This window comes from Chiloscyllium plagiosum, chromosome 34 (genome assembly GCF_004010195.1).
Source record: "Chiloscyllium plagiosum isolate BGI_BamShark_2017 chromosome 34, ASM401019v2, whole genome shotgun sequence".
Taxonomy (NCBI): domain Eukaryota; kingdom Metazoa; phylum Chordata; class Chondrichthyes; order Orectolobiformes; family Hemiscylliidae; genus Chiloscyllium; species Chiloscyllium plagiosum.
In genome coordinates this window covers 17,456,267-17,473,390 of record NC_057743.1, presented here as the reverse complement: position 1 = coordinate 17,473,390, position 17,124 = coordinate 17,456,267, and the positions used below count along the sequence as shown (strand labels likewise).

At 41.7% G+C, this 17,124-nt stretch overlaps 1 protein-coding gene across 7 annotated transcripts in view; it reads right to left on the bottom strand.

Moving 5' to 3' along the window:
* Positions 1-1,724: 1,724 nt before the first annotated feature.
* prdm2b (PR domain containing 2, with ZNF domain b) overlaps positions 1,725-17,124 on the bottom strand; it is a 172,822-nt gene continuing 157,422 nt past the window's right edge. For all 7 annotated transcript variants that reach the window (XM_043675650.1, XM_043675654.1, XM_043675655.1 and 4 more), the window contains 2 exons: positions 6,640-10,577; positions 1,725-3,036 (listed from right to left, as the gene is read on the bottom strand). In XM_043675650.1, coding sequence (XP_043531585.1) covers positions 3,010-3,036; positions 6,640-10,577 — 3,965 coding nt within the window. In that variant the 3' untranslated portion in view covers positions 1,725-3,009. The remainder of the gene's footprint in view (positions 3,037-6,639; positions 10,578-17,124) is intronic.

The following is a 17,124-nucleotide window of genomic DNA, read 5'->3' as shown; positions in this document are numbered from 1 at the left end:
TATACAGAGGCTGGATGCTAGATCCAGAGAGACAAGTGATTGGGACTTGGGAAAATGCAAAGTTGGAGCCATGGGAAGGCAAGTGTGTGTTCAGCAGCTACCCTCTACCACTGGTGGGTTTCTGGATCAGATACTGTTTGATAATGAGGGGCCTCCACAACAGATTTTACTGGGTGGCCTTCAGCAGCCATAGGGGTTCAAGCAAGTCCAAGCCTTTCCACCCTCCACAATTCTGGATGGTTTTCCTAGCACTAGAGATCAGGCACATGCCTGATTCTCTCGAGGCCCCTACTACCAAGCTTGTTCCAGCAAGTTCCGCTAATCTTAGTTCATTAATATTTTGCCTATGTCAGACTTACTGACACCTTTATTCACCCAAAGCAATTCAGAAAAATATGTACATTGAATACAAGCCTTGAGTTGGGGAGGTGGTATTCTAAAAATTTCCTTCTCGTCAGTCGTCTAGCATCAAATATTGAATAGGAAAATTGACCCTAATCCTGCATCGGAGCCCAGCTATAACCAAACTGGAAACATTAAAGAAACTTCACGCCCAAACTAATCTATTTGGTGTCTTGACTTTAGACTTGACAGAGCTTCATGCAGCTATCTGCAGTGTGCATGATCAGAGTGTGTTTGGTGAGGCATGTCTCTGAGTGCATTACTCTGTAATTAAATCATTCTCACCCTGACCTGGAAATGCCAGTGGATTGGTCTCACGTCCGCTACATATGTAAAGATATTATGCCTTACAAACCAGCTGGTGAGGAGATGGCCTAGTGGTATTATCATCAGATTATTAATCCAGAGACCTAGGTAATGTTCTGGGGAATGGGTTCTTTATTCCATAAAAAAAAGTCCAATACTGTTGATTAGGGAAGAAAATTGCTGACCTACATTGTGACTCCAGAGACACAGCCAACTCAACTGCTGGATGAACATTAAATGCTGGCCCAGCATTTAAAAAAGATCATATTTGATCTGATGCTCCTCTCAATTACTTTGAAATCATTATTCCAGATCAGTCTTAGCTCATCTCAATCAAGAAAATTTCAGCTTTCCAAGCATCCACAACGTTTGGGGAATCAGGTTTCAGATTTCCATCATACCTGATGCAGCGAAAGTGCTTTCTAATTTAAAAGGGCCTAAGCTCTAATGTTAACACTCTCATTTTCCCTGAGGGTCAGTGTGCAAAACCAGATGGAATATTACTGAACAGGCTTACCCATTGTTCTGCATAACTGAAGTATCCTTTCCTCATTTCAAATGTCAATCCCCTTGAGATAAAGGCCAACATTCAACTAACTTTTCAGATTTATTTTTGAAACTTGCGTACTAGCTTGTTTGCATAGGTAACTAACATTAGTTTTCTACAGCTCTGTCTTCCAATGACAGAGAATTCAGATTTCCTATATTGAACTCCAACTCTGTTGTTCCCTATAATTTACTGTTTCCATTCACACAATTCCTTGTAGTGTGACCTACAAACATGAAAGAGTCATGTTTGTGATCATTCAGCACATCTTGCCTTTTACTCCTAGCCCAAAGTCCCAACAATCTCTGCCTTGAAGATTTAAAATTAGCACAGCCATGCACGCACATGGGAGATAGAAGATATGGGTGGTGGGTGGAGGGGAAGGAAGAGACATCAGACTTGCCATGTTTCCACCACCCTCTTGTCAAAGAAAATGCAAGACACATCAAGATGACAAGAGCAACAACAATCTGGTTACAGAAACATTCTACACATTTATTCTCACAGCCCAAATTAAAATAAACCAAAAAAGAAAATTAACAATGCAATGAAGGAATCACATACATCAGACATGTTGCCTGAAACACAATTTAAATAATTTTAAATATATCCTATGTTATTTAATTACTACAAACACTTCATACAATTTTTATTTTAACAAAGTCCCCACAAAAAGAAACAAAACAAAACAGGAATGGTTTTGAGAGTGGGAGAGCTAAAGTGGCGTGGACTTCGCAAAAGAAGTTGATTACAAATTTTTTTTTATTTTTTAAAAGAGGTAGATCACTTTTAAGAACAGAAATGGGTTGTGAAAAATAGTATCTTCCCCCCTTCAAGTCTAAAATTCATCCAAAAAATTACAGTAGAAACAGAGCGCCTTGAGAAGAGGAGATAACTTCCTCAGAGATGAAGAGAAAAAGAAAGCATGGCAGGGAAACAGGTGGGGGTGATGAGGAAGCGAATAAAGCAAAAGAAATTCACTACTGAAAGCCCAGGGGGAAAAAAAAAGACTGCAGCAGTGTTTCTGGGCACGAGACCTGGTGAAAACCAGTTTGGTAGCAGTTTTGTGCAATGCATTCAGTCTTGTTATTTGAGGTGCACTTACTTTACAAAAGGGTCTCTTAAAAATTATACAGCAGGAAACAGAATGAGGGAGGAGCTGGGTGCATAGAGATAGCCTTGCACTAATATTCTCCCTTTAGACCTTATCAGCAGAAATAATATCTCTCAAGCTGGATTTCCTGACACTCCCCCCACCCCCCCACCCCCAACAAAAAGAGTATTAGAAACAGACAGGACTGATTCCAAGTCAGTTCTGCCCCTGCTATTCCAAAAGGATATTTCAATGAAGACTCATACTTCCAATTGCTGCTTAGGTGACCATGCACAGCCTATGGACTGATATTGTGTTTGACTTAAATTTTCCAATTCACAAAGTGCATGCCAGATACTGTCTCTTTTTTTAGTCCCCCAAAGTCTTGCCATTTCCCATAATCGCAGACAGGCCGCACGTTCGTAAAGGATCCGATGGTTGGACACAATGTGAAACATTTCTTTAACACTTCCTGCTTTCAGAGGTTTGCATCAACACACTGGAAGATCTCTCTGAAGCGAAAGACAGAAAAACACAACAGATCACCAGGTTTCTTGCGTCTCTTGCAATCCAGTACGACCAATTCCGTAGACCCATTTGAATGGCAGTCTAGGTTCAATGTTTTATTTTCAAGTCAGTTATTAAGAGACAAACAACGGTGTTACCTCACCATCTTCACTGCATAAACCTGAAAATGAAGAACAAAAATTACAGATGTTTTCACTTCTTGTGCTGTTCAATAACTTTACCATTTTCCACTATATAATAATAAGTGTGAATATCTTCTGAAAGATAAAGAACTTAAATATTGCTAAATGGAAACTAGAAGTTGAAGATTTTTGTCTTGCACTCCTCAGAACAAGGACCCAAGAAAGGGGCGGCACGGTGGCTCAGTGGTTAGCACTGTTGCCTCACAGCACCAGGGTCCCAGGTTCGATTCCAGCCTTGGGCGACAGTCTGTGTGGAGTTTGCACATTCTCCCAGAGTCTGCATGGGTTTCCTCTGGGTGCTCCAGTTTCCTCTCACAGTCCAAAGATGTGCAGGTCAGGTGAATTGGCCATGCTAAATTGTCCCACTGTGTTAGGTGCATTTGTCAGAGGGAAATGGGTCTAGATGGGTTACTCTTCGGAGGGTCCGTGTGGTATGGTTGGGCCGAAGGGCCTGCTTCCATACTGTAGGGAATCTAATCTAAACAGACTTGAGACAGAAAAGAGACACCCACTAAGTACAGCACGAGAAGAGGATGCTGATTGGTTGGGCCATCACTGGTCTGAAGATGTAATTGTCAATCTTAATTCTCAACTGACAAGTAAATTCTGATTGATCAGGATACTGCGATAGGAATGCAGTAGAGTTGGATGCCTTTATAACCCCTTTCTTTAAAGAAGTATGCAATATGCATAAATTCTTTTAGCCTTGACGATAGAAACTACTTCGCACTCTGCATTTTAGGGGGCACACAAATGCATCACATCATTAGCTTAAGCTCATTTCCAGGGCAACTCTTAGACCAGCCTGGATCCTAGATTATTTAATAAATGATTTCCAATAACAATAACAGCTAACAAGAAATATCCTAAAACCAATTTAAGATCAACCAAGCTTTCATGCCAGATATGTGCTTCCTCCAAAGTCTTGCCATTTCCCGTAATCCCAGACAGGCTACACATTCATGAAGGATCTGGTGCTTAGATACACTGCATAAAACATTTCTTTAATGTTTTCTGCGTTCAGTTCATGGAGGAGGAGAATCGTGCCAAAAATCAGTTCCTTTGGTATGTTGCATCAATTAGACTGACAATACCATGTTGTTGCATTCAGTTCCTACCACTAGAGGCTCTCAGTGATCTGAAATAACAAGGGCTATTTTAGAGCTTACTCTGTGGCATGGTCACTTTTGAACCGCAGACAGACATGTAGTACCCAAGAGGAATTAAAGTGTAATACAAAATCATAGCCTCTTTCTAGTACTGTATGGATTGAGACAACCTCATTGCCAGTGTTATTGCAAGAACTGACATGTTGAGGAAAGGTGGGGTTGAAGATGAAGCATACTAATATGCCATACAGAACCTTTTGTATGGAAAGCATGAGGCAACCAAAACATATTTTCGGGCTCTACGCCAGATTTTCCCTCAGATTCATGTTACTCATAACTCCTGTGTAGGATTTGATCCAGACTACACATTTAACGTTCAGTATCTTGACTAATCCCATCTACACTCAAAATCCTTCACTTTTTAAAAAGGAACAAATTATTTTTAAAAATATAACTTATAAATTCTGCTTTAATACGTCTACAGTGAATGCCACAATATTACAGCAAAAGGGATGGAAGTCCTGTCACAAAGTAATATTTCTGCCTTTGAGCCAAAAGCTCCAAGTTAGAGTTTCATTCCAGGATTTGATGACCATAGAAGATATGTTCAGAATGTGGCCAAACTAGTCAATTGTCAACCTATAAATTGTTGCAATATACCTCGCGAGATGGGGTGGGGGCTTGGGGGAAGAGGGAGGGGCAAGAGGGGAGGCTCCTAATCAGCCATGCTTGACATGGAGTAACAGCCCTTAACCTATAGCTTCTGGTGACAAGCTAGTCACCAGTTGCAGGAAAATTTTGATGTGGCAACAGATGCAAGCTTGTGCTTTGCCCGCCTTGTGCACCATTAAAGCCAGAGGATAGAAAACACAATCCCATAAAGAAATTTTCATCTTACTCCTCAATGATATCACAAATTCATATCCTCCTCACAGTCTCAGATGACCTGTCGAAGAAATCTATGATCATAATTTTAATCATGTTATGAAGGAGAGAACAATATACTTAAAAATTGCTTAGGTCAAGATTCACCATAACCATTTGTCCTCACGTCTACCAGTTCCTATGCTTTGCCTTTTCCGTTGTAAAAAGCTACACAAAAAGCTAAACAACACAACTGTTGTTTAACTGAAGTTTTGAACAAGTGCAGCAGGAATTCTTTGTTTCCTGTATTCTATATTTCAGGGTGCAAAAAGCAGAGAGTGCTTTCCAACTAGTCTTTTAAAAAAAACTCTGTGGGTTTTATTGTCATAAATTGTATATCCCACCTCAAATTACCTTTTATCTATGTACCAAGGACCTTTTGCATCACCAAATAAAATACTGCAATTTAAGGTTAACTTAATTTCAAACACTTTTCTTTAGAAATGAAATGAGGAAAATTGACATGGTTGGTGTGGAAATAATGATTACTGTGGTGAAGAAGCTAGAACTAGGAGTTATTGTTTACAAATAAGGAGCTGTCCATTTAAGAAAGAGATAACAAGGATTTTCTCATGGAGCATTAAGTGTCTTTGGAACTTCTTCCTCAAAAGACGACAGAGAAAGAATCTGATTTTTTAAACAGAAATAGATAGATTCTGGAAAAACAAAGGGTAAACGATTATTGGAGTAAGTAGGAATGTGGAGGGGAGGTTAAAACCAGATCAGCAGTAAGCTAACTGCATGGTGAAGGGCAGAGTAGCCTAATCCTGCTCCTTAGTTGTATGTAAGTGAGCCCTTTTCCAATTGTGACACAATGAGGTAAATGCATAAAGACTTTTTTTAAAATAAGATTTATAATCATATAGTTCAGAACCAGAGAATTCAGTACAACCAGACCATGCCCACCATAATCCCAAACTAGTCCGTCCTGCCCATGCTTGGCCCGTTTCCCTCCAAAAACATTTCTTATTCATGTACTTACCTAGATGTCTTTTAAATGTTGTAACTGTACCTACATACACCAACTCCTCTGGAGGTTCATTCTACACACGAACCACTCCCTGTATAAAAAAAGTTGCCCCTCATGTCTTTTTAAACTTTTTCTCCTCTCACCTTAAAAATGTCCCCTAGTCTTGAAATCCCCCATCTGAGGAAAAAACACTTGTGATTCACTTTTTCTATACCCCTCAATTTTATATATTTCTATAAAAGTCACCCCTCAAACTCAATGCTCCAGCCTCTCCTTATAACTCAAACCCTTTATTGCTGGCAACATTCTGGTAAATCTTTTCTGAACCCTCTCCAGCTTAATAACATCTTTCCTATAACAAGACAGCCAGGACTGTTACAGAGTCAAGAGTGTGGTGTTGTAAAAACACAGGTCAGGCAGCATCGGAAGAGCAGGAGAATCGACGTTTCAGGCATAAGGCCTTCCCCAAAGTGTGTGGGATGGGGTTCAAATATACATGGCAATAAGGAAGCTAGGACATCGACAATGTGGACAGTTTTGTCAACTTTTTAAGAATTAGATGATCACCTGTAATTTACCTGAACATCATCTGATGACGATCCATGGTTCTCCTGGTCATCTTCCAATTCACTATCATTGCTATCAGTAACTCCAGGAGCCCCACTTCTTGTAACAGCACCTGTTCGAGTTTCCTTTGTTTTCCCCAAGTACTTCTCTGATCTTTTTTGCTTCATTACATTTGTTTTCCTCTGCCAAACAACTTTTTTATTCTTCATTCGGAGATACAGCCTTGGTGAAGTGAAGCCAGAGTTGGCAGAAGACCGTTGCCTGGAATCAGATTTTAACCGCTTTCCCTCTACTGGTGACACTTTCATTGGTCTTACTGGGCTTGTAGTTCTGGAGATAATAGGTGATGTGCTTGGCTTCTTTGATTTTACTGGAGGTACAGATCTCATTCGCTGCTGCAACCTTGGTGCTAAGGAAACAGACTCTGCTTGCAATGATCCCAGCATTCTTCCTCTCCTTTTTCCTAAAAGAACTGGCGTACTTTGCAGCTTGATTTCCGTGTCTGCTGTCCTCCTACGTTGGCCACCTCCTTTGTCACTGCTGGCAGGGGAGTGGGAACTAGACCCTTTTGAGGGAGGGGATGCTGGTTTCTTGGGGCAACTGTAGGTAACATGTTTATTGAGGCTTCCTAGATAAGTAAATTCTTTCTCACAGTAAGGACAATTGTGGCTTTCCGAGCTCCTGTTTTTCAATATGGCCTTCTCCTTGGCAGATGAACGGTTCTTCTGTGAGATTGCCTTCTGCACCAATTTGTTTTTTTTATTCTTTAGAGCATTCATTTTGATCTTGTTCATGGTCACTTTTGGCTTCGTCTCCACTTCAAAATTGAGCCGTTTCGGTTGCCCCATTCTCCGAATGGTGCTCTGCCTGGCTGGCTCTGCAGCAATTGCCCCATTTTTCTTCCACACTTTCTTTTTCAGTGGGATTGCATTTTTCTTTGGGGTGTAGCGTTTCTTGTCACTAGCAGATGCACAAGCCAGGATATGTTTATGCAATGCTGGCATGTTATCAAAGCTCTTGCCACACTTTGTACAGTGGATGGCTGTACTAAAGGTCTGAGGAATATTGTGTGTAGTAAAGTTTACAGCCGATGACACTGTGCTGGTAGGATTACGGTTATGATATTGAAATGGAGGAGGCTTAAAGCTCGGATAGCGTTGATTGAGACCCATACGGACATCAGGGCCTTTTGGCTTTATCCCGGATGCCATTACCTTAATGGTAGTATACAATTCCTCTGTTAAATCATTGGAATCATCATCATCTTCCTCCACCTCATGAGATGGCAATGTAGAACTTTCTTCTATTGACTGGCTTGAACAGCTGGTGGCTTTGCCTGGATCAGTGTAATTTTGAGGCCTCAGCATTCCATTTTCCAGCTCTACGTGTGTGCACTGCTGGTCAGGATGTAGGTCACGCTGATGATGCTGTAAATTGCAAAGGAACGCAAACTCTTTCTTGCAGACAGAACACACGAAAATCTTGCCTACGCCATGCAAAGATGACCGATGCTCAGACAATGCATTAGCTTCATTAAAAAGTTGCACACAAAACTCACATTTGAAGGGCCATTCTTCAGCATGAACCAACAAATGTTGGGTTAGTTCCTTGATGGAATGGAAAGAAGTTTCACAGACATTGCACTGAAAGCTTTTGGTAAATGTCGTTTCAGATTTCGCCTCTTGTACTGAGGACTGAACATTTTCTGCACTCTGATCATCAGTAGAGTTTTTAATGAGTACATCTTGGAGCGATTCTGGTTCAATTGTGGGTGGAAGAATACAATTCAATACTTGCTCACTATCAGTGTCTGGATAGCCAACGTCTTTAATTTCTTCCTTAACATTTATACCTACTGGTGACAAAGCAGGGGTTACTGACTGTAAAACTTGGGTAACTGACTCTGGAAGAGGTGAAGGTACAGAAAGGACAGGCGGTGGAGGAGAAGGAGCAGGGGTTGTTACTGGATTTGGGGTTATGTCAGGATGAGGTGGTGTCTCTACCTCTAGTTGCGGCTGAGGACTGCAGTCTGTATCTTGTTTATTGATCATTGTTAGATCTGTGCCATTATATTCATTCATAAGTACCTTCTCTAACATAGAGGTTGTAGGTTTCTTCTTTTTACTGCTGCATGAGACTGGAGTACAAACACTCCCTGTATCCTCTTTGACTTCACTGTCACTGCACAATTTTTTGTGCAAACTCAAGTCTAAGATGGTTACCCCAGGTCCTTCTAGTTCCGTTTTTACATCATGTTGCAGTTTTATGCCACTGGATAGATCTAGCGGCAAATGTGTGCAGGGAAGCCGGCTTGGTGCATATTCTTTAGAAGCTGTTATTTTGCACATTTCAAGGCTCAACGGGCTGAGAGTTTCATCTCGGCTGGATAGACTCCAAGCAGGTGAACTACTCTGGCTTTCAATTTTTGGTGCTTTTAGACCAGGTAAACTTTCACTCCATACCCTTAAAAAGTCTGTGTCCTTTCCGGTGCTGCTCAATGCTGGACTATGCTGTGGAGAATTCGGTGGTGAACTTGTTCTCCTCTTGAATCGACTTAATCCCATTGTGGGTGCCGTCGATGTTGAAGGACCAACTGAACTGTCTGGAAACAGAGTTGACCTGGGTGAACTGTTTTCCTGTATTTGAAGCAGCTGCTTGAGTTTTGAGGACAATGTATTCTTCTCCTGATGCCCACTTAAATTGTTAGTGGTCTGACCAAGAAGAGGCAGACCACAAAATGAGGAGACAACAGGTGATATAGTTTCAATGCCTAATTCTGTTTTAGTTTTTGTAAATGGTAGAGGGCTAGTGGTTCGCCTCTTTTTAGGACCTTTCAAGTCATTGTCTGCTGATTCTTTTAGAACAGTGTGGATTACTGGTACTTGTGTTGTTGTTTTAAGGTTCTGAGGAGATTCATCAGTCATTGGAAAAAGCACTGAAGACAGTCCAAATGGATTTGGGCAAGTGGTGTCAACTTCAATAACTTCACAATTACTGGTGCTGTTGTTTGATTCAATTTTGCCATCAATGTAAAAGTTCAAGTTTTCAGAGATGTTACTGGAAACATCCATAATGTATGCTTGACACTCATCAGTCTCCTCTTCATCCTCCTCATCCTCTTCGTCTTCAGTTTCTGTGCTAGCAATATGAAATCCAGAAGATGACCTGGTTTGGTCTGATGTCGGGTCCTGCTCGTCTGGAGAGCCTTTCCGTCTCATTCTAATACCCTTAAAGAGGTGACGCTCATGGATACGTCGTTGATGGCGACGCAAGTTTGTGTAAGAACCAAACGTCTTTTTGCACAATTTGCATGGGTGCTGAATTTTTGATTCACAGCTCTTGACAAGAGAACTTTCCAGGTTTTGGGGTGTTGCTTCAGAATCAGTTTTCTTATAAGTTTCCAGAGCTACAGGACTTTCCAGTCGAGTTGAAGAATTAACACTGATGTCAATTGCTGTTTTATCAAAATCAAAATCGTCCTTTTGGAGTTGTCCAGCCATATTAATTTTCAAAGTGGCTTTCTTCTTAGGCCCAGCTTCATGGCGTCGCTCATGACGTCTCATGTTGATATGGGTGCCGAAGGCTTTACCACAATACCTGCATTTGAACGTGAATCCTTCTGTTGATATGTGAATGTGCTGGTGACGTTCCAGACCTTGTTTTGTGGTAAATCTGCGCTCACAATTTTTACAAGGAAACATATGGGTTTCTTCAATGTCTCCCATTCCATTCTGATCGCTTTTTGATTTCTGCTTCAGCGATTTAACAGAAATTTTCTTTTTGGGGAGATTCTCAATAGAATCATTCTCTTCTGCCATTGCTTCTGGCTCAAGAGACATTTGTGGATACTTCAGCTGAGGCAGAATCTTCTGAGTAACTATTTGGTGAATCACTACTCTCTCCTCTTGTGAATGGGCTATAGGGGCACAAGGTTCATCCTTCTCCGAACCTAATTAAAAGAATAAAATTACTACAAAGCAAGATTTACAATATCACTTTAGCAGTTTTTCTCTTACGTTCACTATTCTATTCTGGAAAGAGAGTGTTGAAGCTCATGCAGTGTGTTAAATTAATGTATTTAAGAAATGATAGGTAAGGGAAATTGATGTCCTCACTCTAATGTTCATAGGATCACAGTTACAACACAGAAGGCAGCCAATTGGTCCATCATGCTAGAGTTCTCTGGAACAGCAGCCTAAGCTAGTTCCATCATCCCACATTTGCTTACTAATTCCTTTCAGAAAGCTCTGATTGTATCTGCGCCATTCAGTATGAATTTAAGATCCTTACCGCTCATTGTATAAAAATGATTTTTCTTGTGTCGCTTTTGGTTCTTTTGCATATCAGCTTTTAATTAGTGTCCTAAGTGTTAGCCTTTTTGCCAGTAAGAGAATTACCCACTATCTGCTGTTTAGATTAACAGCTTTGAATCTATTAAATTTTCTCTCAAACTTCTACAAGGAAAACAACTTTAACTTCTCCAATCTATCGACATATCTGAAATAACCCCAAACCTAGAATCACCCTCACAAATATCTTCTCTGTATATTCTGATAATTACATCTCCTTAAATGTAATGCCCAGATTCAACAAAATTTCATTATCTTTTCCTTCAGTCTGAAAAACGGTTTTGCATTTGAGAGGACTTTTCAGCCTTTGAAATTGGGTAGCTTTGTGATCAAAAGTGGGAGAGGAAGAAATTATGTAACTAAAGGGATGGAGCAAAGTGGAGGTAAAAGTATGTGTGCAAATCCTATTATGACCGTAGTAAACATGGGGCTTTTCTGCATTTGCACAAGTGCTTTAACCTCCATTCTGAACTGTAATTATAATAATGAGTCCTAATCAGTGGACATATATATCGTATACATGTTTCGGACATGAAAGGGAAAATAAATAGATAGCATGAGATTGTAGAAAGAGGGGAAAAGCAACTAGTGGGAAGTATAATATGAAAAGGCTGTTTTACATATTTTAAAATATTAGCATCCCACTTTAGTCAGAGACCTACAGCACAAAGGTCACCCTTTTAGTCCACCAAGTCTGTGTCAGTCAAAAACAGCGACATAACCATTCTAATCCCAACTTCCAGCACTCGGCCCATAGCCTGGTATGCCATGGTAATGCAATTAAATATCTAAATGCTACATAAATATTGAAAGTTCTGCCTCCACCATCCTTACAGGCAGAGAGTTCCAAATTCTGTGTAAAAAATCTCTGGGAAAACGTTTTTGCTCATTTCCTCTAAATCTCCTACCCCCTACCTTAAATCTGTACCCCTCAGTCATTGAGGAGGAGAAAGTGAGGGCTGCAGATGCTGGAGTTCAGAGCTGAAAATGTGTTGCTGGAAAAGCACAGCAGATCAGGCAGCATCCAAGGAACAGGAGAATCGTCGATTCTCCTGTTCCTTGGATGCTGCCTGACCTGCTGCGCTTTTCCAGCAACACATTTTCATCCCTCAGTCATTAACCAAGGAGAAAAGAAATTCTTCCTCTCCATCCAATGCATTCCCTTAATTATGTCCCCACTTGGTCTCCTCTGCTCCAAGGTAAACAACTTCAGTCCATCCAAATTTTGTTGGTAGCTAAAACTCTCCAGCCCAGGCAACATCCGGATATATTTCCTCTGCACCTTTTACAGCATACTATGGTTACTCCTCATACTTTATCCCAAAAATCTCAGAAGTTTCTTTAGTGCTCAATCCCACTTACCTATAAAATACTAATTTCCATTCTTTGCATTTGAGTCAATAGGTAACTCCTCACCATTATGAGTTAGCATTTGGGTATCACTGGCTAGGCCAGCATTTTTGCCCAGTCCTAAGTGAGAGTCCACCACATTGTTGTGGGTCTGGAGTCACACGTAGGCCAGACCAAGCAAGTTTCCTTTCCTGAAGGACATAAGTGAACAAGATGGATTTTTCCAACAATCAGCAATGGTCCCATGGTCACTCTTAATTAGATTTTGTTCAGTTCAAATTCCACCATCTGCGAGGATGAGAATCAAACCAGTGTGTCTGGAATATTACCCAAGTCCCTGGAAGGCCATCATCTCCCCAATAAGAATAGGGTGATAATGAATAATAATCTCCATTAAAAAGCTGCTCATTAGCACAAACCTCATCTCAACTCTGAATTCTCGTCTGTATTTAGCATGAACATGCAACATCCAGACCTCACTCAACATCTTGTGATCCTCCCAAATTTGTCACAGCCCAAGTCATTTGGGGCTATGAAGATTCCATCACGTATCTGGAGTGAGGATTTGAAATTAACACTATGGTACAGGGACAAAGAACTATTCTAACAGTAGGAGAAATTACAGTTGAATGGAAACATTACAAATAAAGTGCACGGACTTGCATAAATTCCTCCTCTTGCAACTCTGCAGTAATATAGCAAAAGGCACCACACAATGCCCATACAATCAAGATTTATATGGTTTGCATTCAGACAAGAAAGAAAATCTCCAATTCGTCATACGAGTAGTCAAGGTAACTTTCACTCTTTTGGAGAGTGAACCCTCAGATTTTGGGTAACGGAAATTCCAAATTGAAAGAAATGTATAAATGAACAGAAAACCCATGGAGCTGATTAGTATTCATTTGCTACACTGCGCAGAGGTGACTGGTTTAACCTGAGGGTCACCACATCTCAGGCAAGGGGGTGAGAAGGTTATACTTTCATGGCCCTATCCTGTAGCTACTGCTAAAGTAAAGTGTGTTTGTAAGGTACTGAGTAAGGATCGGAGTAAATGGTCTGTGATGTCCTCCATAACCTAACAGACTGTTACTGAAACCTGTGGAACCATACCCCATTTAAGATGTGCTGCTTTCAGTACAATGAAGGAGGAAGTTAAAAATATTGCATTTCATCATTGCACAACACTTGCCAAAAACAACAAGGCAGAAGATAATTATGGCGTGGTACTACTTGTTCTCAGCCAGTGCTATTGCAAAACTGTTTTTCAAAAATGTAACTGATTGCAGACGTGCCTGTTCTCAAAACTCATGGAGGCTGGCATTAATCAATTTTTTTCTCTGCGTTTTCCAACAACTGCAGTAATAATAGTGTAAAGAAACTGACAGTGCGACAATGAAGAGCAACTAGTATTAGTAATCCAAAAACCACTTTTCAGATACAAACAATGGACAGAGAAGTTAATCTTACAGTAGTTCACCTTTGCCCAATACAACTTATAAGCAATTCAGATAAGTTAGCAATCTTAACAAATGGTCAGAGTTCATCTTTATGCTGCTTTAAAATTTAACACTTGTCAAAAACTAACACATGCTGATTTACATGTTGGGAATCAAACTGACTTTGTGACTATCAGAGTTGTGATGGCTGAATTTACAGTATTGAAGGTGGCCATTCAGCCAAAACAGGGAAGTTGCCTATTCCGGTACCATTGCCTTTTGCATTATTTTGCAAAAACGTATGCAGCTGCATTCTAATAGACTTGCGGAAAAGTATTCCATATCCTAACAACTGTCACCGATTTTTTTTCATAATCCACTTTTGAGCTTCCAGTGTTATTCAATTGATAACTTTGCTCCTACTTCAGACAGCACAGATATATTTTCACCATGTAACTTAACCTTTTCATAACTTTGAAAATCTCTATTTAATCTTGCCCTTCCTATCATTCAAATGACTGTTGGACCCCCAGCTCTAATAGGGGTGGCATGGTGGTTAGCACTACTGCCTCACAGCGCCAGAGACCCGGGATCAATTCCCGCCGCAGGTAACTGTCTGTGTGGGTTTCCTCCCACAGTCCAAAGATGTGCAGGTTAGGTGAATTGCTCATGCTAAATTGCCCGTAGCGTTAGGTGAAGGGGTAAATGTAGGGGAATGGGAGGGTTGGTGTGGACTTGTTGGGCCGAAGGGCCTGTTTCCACACTGTAAGAAACCTAATCAAAAATAACAACTTCCCTGGAACATATAATCAATGCTCCTTGGGAGGAGGGGAAAGAGGAGGAGAGCAAGAGCGAGAGCGAATATCACCGGACTAGTAACCCAGACGTTCTGGCCAGTGCCCTGGGGATATGGATTCAAATCTCAACACAGCATCTGGTGGAATGCAAGTTCAATTAATAAAGAAATTCTGGATTCGTAAGATAATCTCAGTAATGGCAATCCTGAAGCAACTGATTGCAGTAAAGACCTCTCTGGTTTACTAACGCACCTCAGGGAAGGAAATACCATCTTCACCTAGTCTGATTTGTATGTGACTCCAGACCCACAGAAATATAACTGATTTTTAAAATGTTCTCTAAAACAGCCTAGCAAATCACTCAATTCAAGGATGTTAGGGATGAGCAGTAGATGCTGGCCTGAAGTGTGACATCTAGATTTCTTGCAAGAATAAGAACAGACTAGTCTTCACTTTGTTTCTACTCTATTCAGTTGTAGATATTTTCCTTCTTCCACTCCAGGATAATGTTCATCGAATAGAATCCTTAGTGTAGAAACGGGCCATTTGACCCAACAAGTCCACACTGACCCCCTGAAGAATATCCCACCTAGACCCACTCCCCAACCCTTTTACTCTACACTTCCCCCGATGAATGCACCTAACCTGCACATCCCAGAATGCTATGAGCAATTTCCCATGGCCAATTCACCTAACCTGCACATCTTCGGATAGTGGGAGGAAACCGCAGCACTCAGAGGAAACCCACGCAGACACAGGGAGAATGTGCAGATTCCACAGAGACACAGTCACCAGAGTCTGGAATTGAAACTGGATCCCTGGCTCTGTGAGGCAGCAGTGCTAACCACCGTGCTGCTACTTTGCTGCCTGTTTTCCTGAAAAACATTTTTTGTTTCCTATGTCAAACTATAGCTGCTAATCATGTTACTCCACACATCCTTCGATAATCTTCCACATTCTTTGCCATGAACAGAGTTAACGCAAAACAAACTACAGCTGGGTTTCCTGCACCTGACCACCAACGTAGAATCAGAGAACAATACATTTCAGGAGATAGCCATTTGGCCCACTATACCTGCGCCACTTAGTTAACTGAGCATAATTATAAATAGGAGGTGGGTGGGGAGGGAGGTAGCTGAGAATGCAATAGGTAGGTGAAGGTGGGGGCTGATGGTGATAGGTCAGAGAGGATGGTGGAGTGGATAGATGGGAAAGGCGATGGACAGGACAAGAGGACGGTGCTGAGTTGGAGGCTTGGGACTGGATTAATGTGGGGGAGGGGAAATGAAGAAATTGGTGAAATCCATGTTGATCCTGTGTTGTTGCAGGGTCCCATGAGGTGCTCTACCTCCAGGTGTCGGGTGGTAAGGGTTCGGCGATGGAGGCAGCCCTGGAACCTGCATGTCCTTGACGGAGGGGGAGGGGGTGTTCAGCCACGGTGCAGTGGTGTTGGTTGGTCTGTGTATCACAGAGACGTTCTCTGAAACTATCTGCAAGTAGGCGTCCTGTCTCCCCGATGTAGAGGAGTTCTACATCGGGTGCAACGGATACAGTAGAGGACATTGGAGGTGGTACAGGTAAATTTCAGACAGATGTGGAAGGATCCTTTGGGGCCTTGGACGGAGGTGAGCGCAGGTTTTGCACTTCCTGCTGTGGTAGGGGAAGGTGCCAGGAGTGAGGTGTGGGCTGGTTGCGGGTGCGTGTGTGGATCTGACGAGGGAATCATGGAGGGAATGGTCTGGGGCTGGGGAGGAACATATGTCCCTGGTGGTGGGGTCTGTATCTAGGTGGCCGAAGACGATGCAATGTATGTGGAGGTTGGTGGGGTGGAAGTTGAGGACCAAAGGGTTCTGTCCTTGATGCATTGGGAGGTGTGGGGCTCAAGGGCAGAGGTGCGGGAAGTGGAGGAGATGCGCTGGAGGGCATTGTTGACCACGTGAGTGGGGAAATTGCAACCTTTGAATGAGGAGGCCATCTGGGATTTTCTAAGGTGGAACTGATCATGCTGGGAACAGATGTGGCATAGGCGAAGAATTGAGAACAAGGGTTGGCATTTTTACAGGAGGTAGAGTGGGAGGTGGTGTAGTCCAGGTGGCTGCGGGAGTCTGTAGGTTTGTAGAAGATGTCAGTAGTTAGTTGGTCGCCGGAGATCGAGGGAGAATCCCAAACTGTCGATTCTCCTGCTCCTCAGATGCTGCCTCACCTGCTGCGTCTTTCCAGCACCCCACACAACTCTGATCTCCAGCATCTGCAGTCATTTTCTCCTGAGCCTAATTATTCCTAATTCATTGTTATTTTCCCCCACAGCCTTCTAATATTTTTTCTTTCAAGTATTCATCCGTGTCTCTTTTGAAAGTCACCAGTGAACATGTATTTATCTTCCCTTCAAGGATCATAACAATGGAGTGTAAAAATAACAGATTGTGCCACCTCCAGGTTGTCCAATCACTTCTGCCACTCTATCAAAAGCCTTCATGATTTTGAACATCTCCATCAATGTTTGTATGCAGAACAGAACATAACACTCCAGATGAGGCCTAATCACTTTTTTTCCACAAATG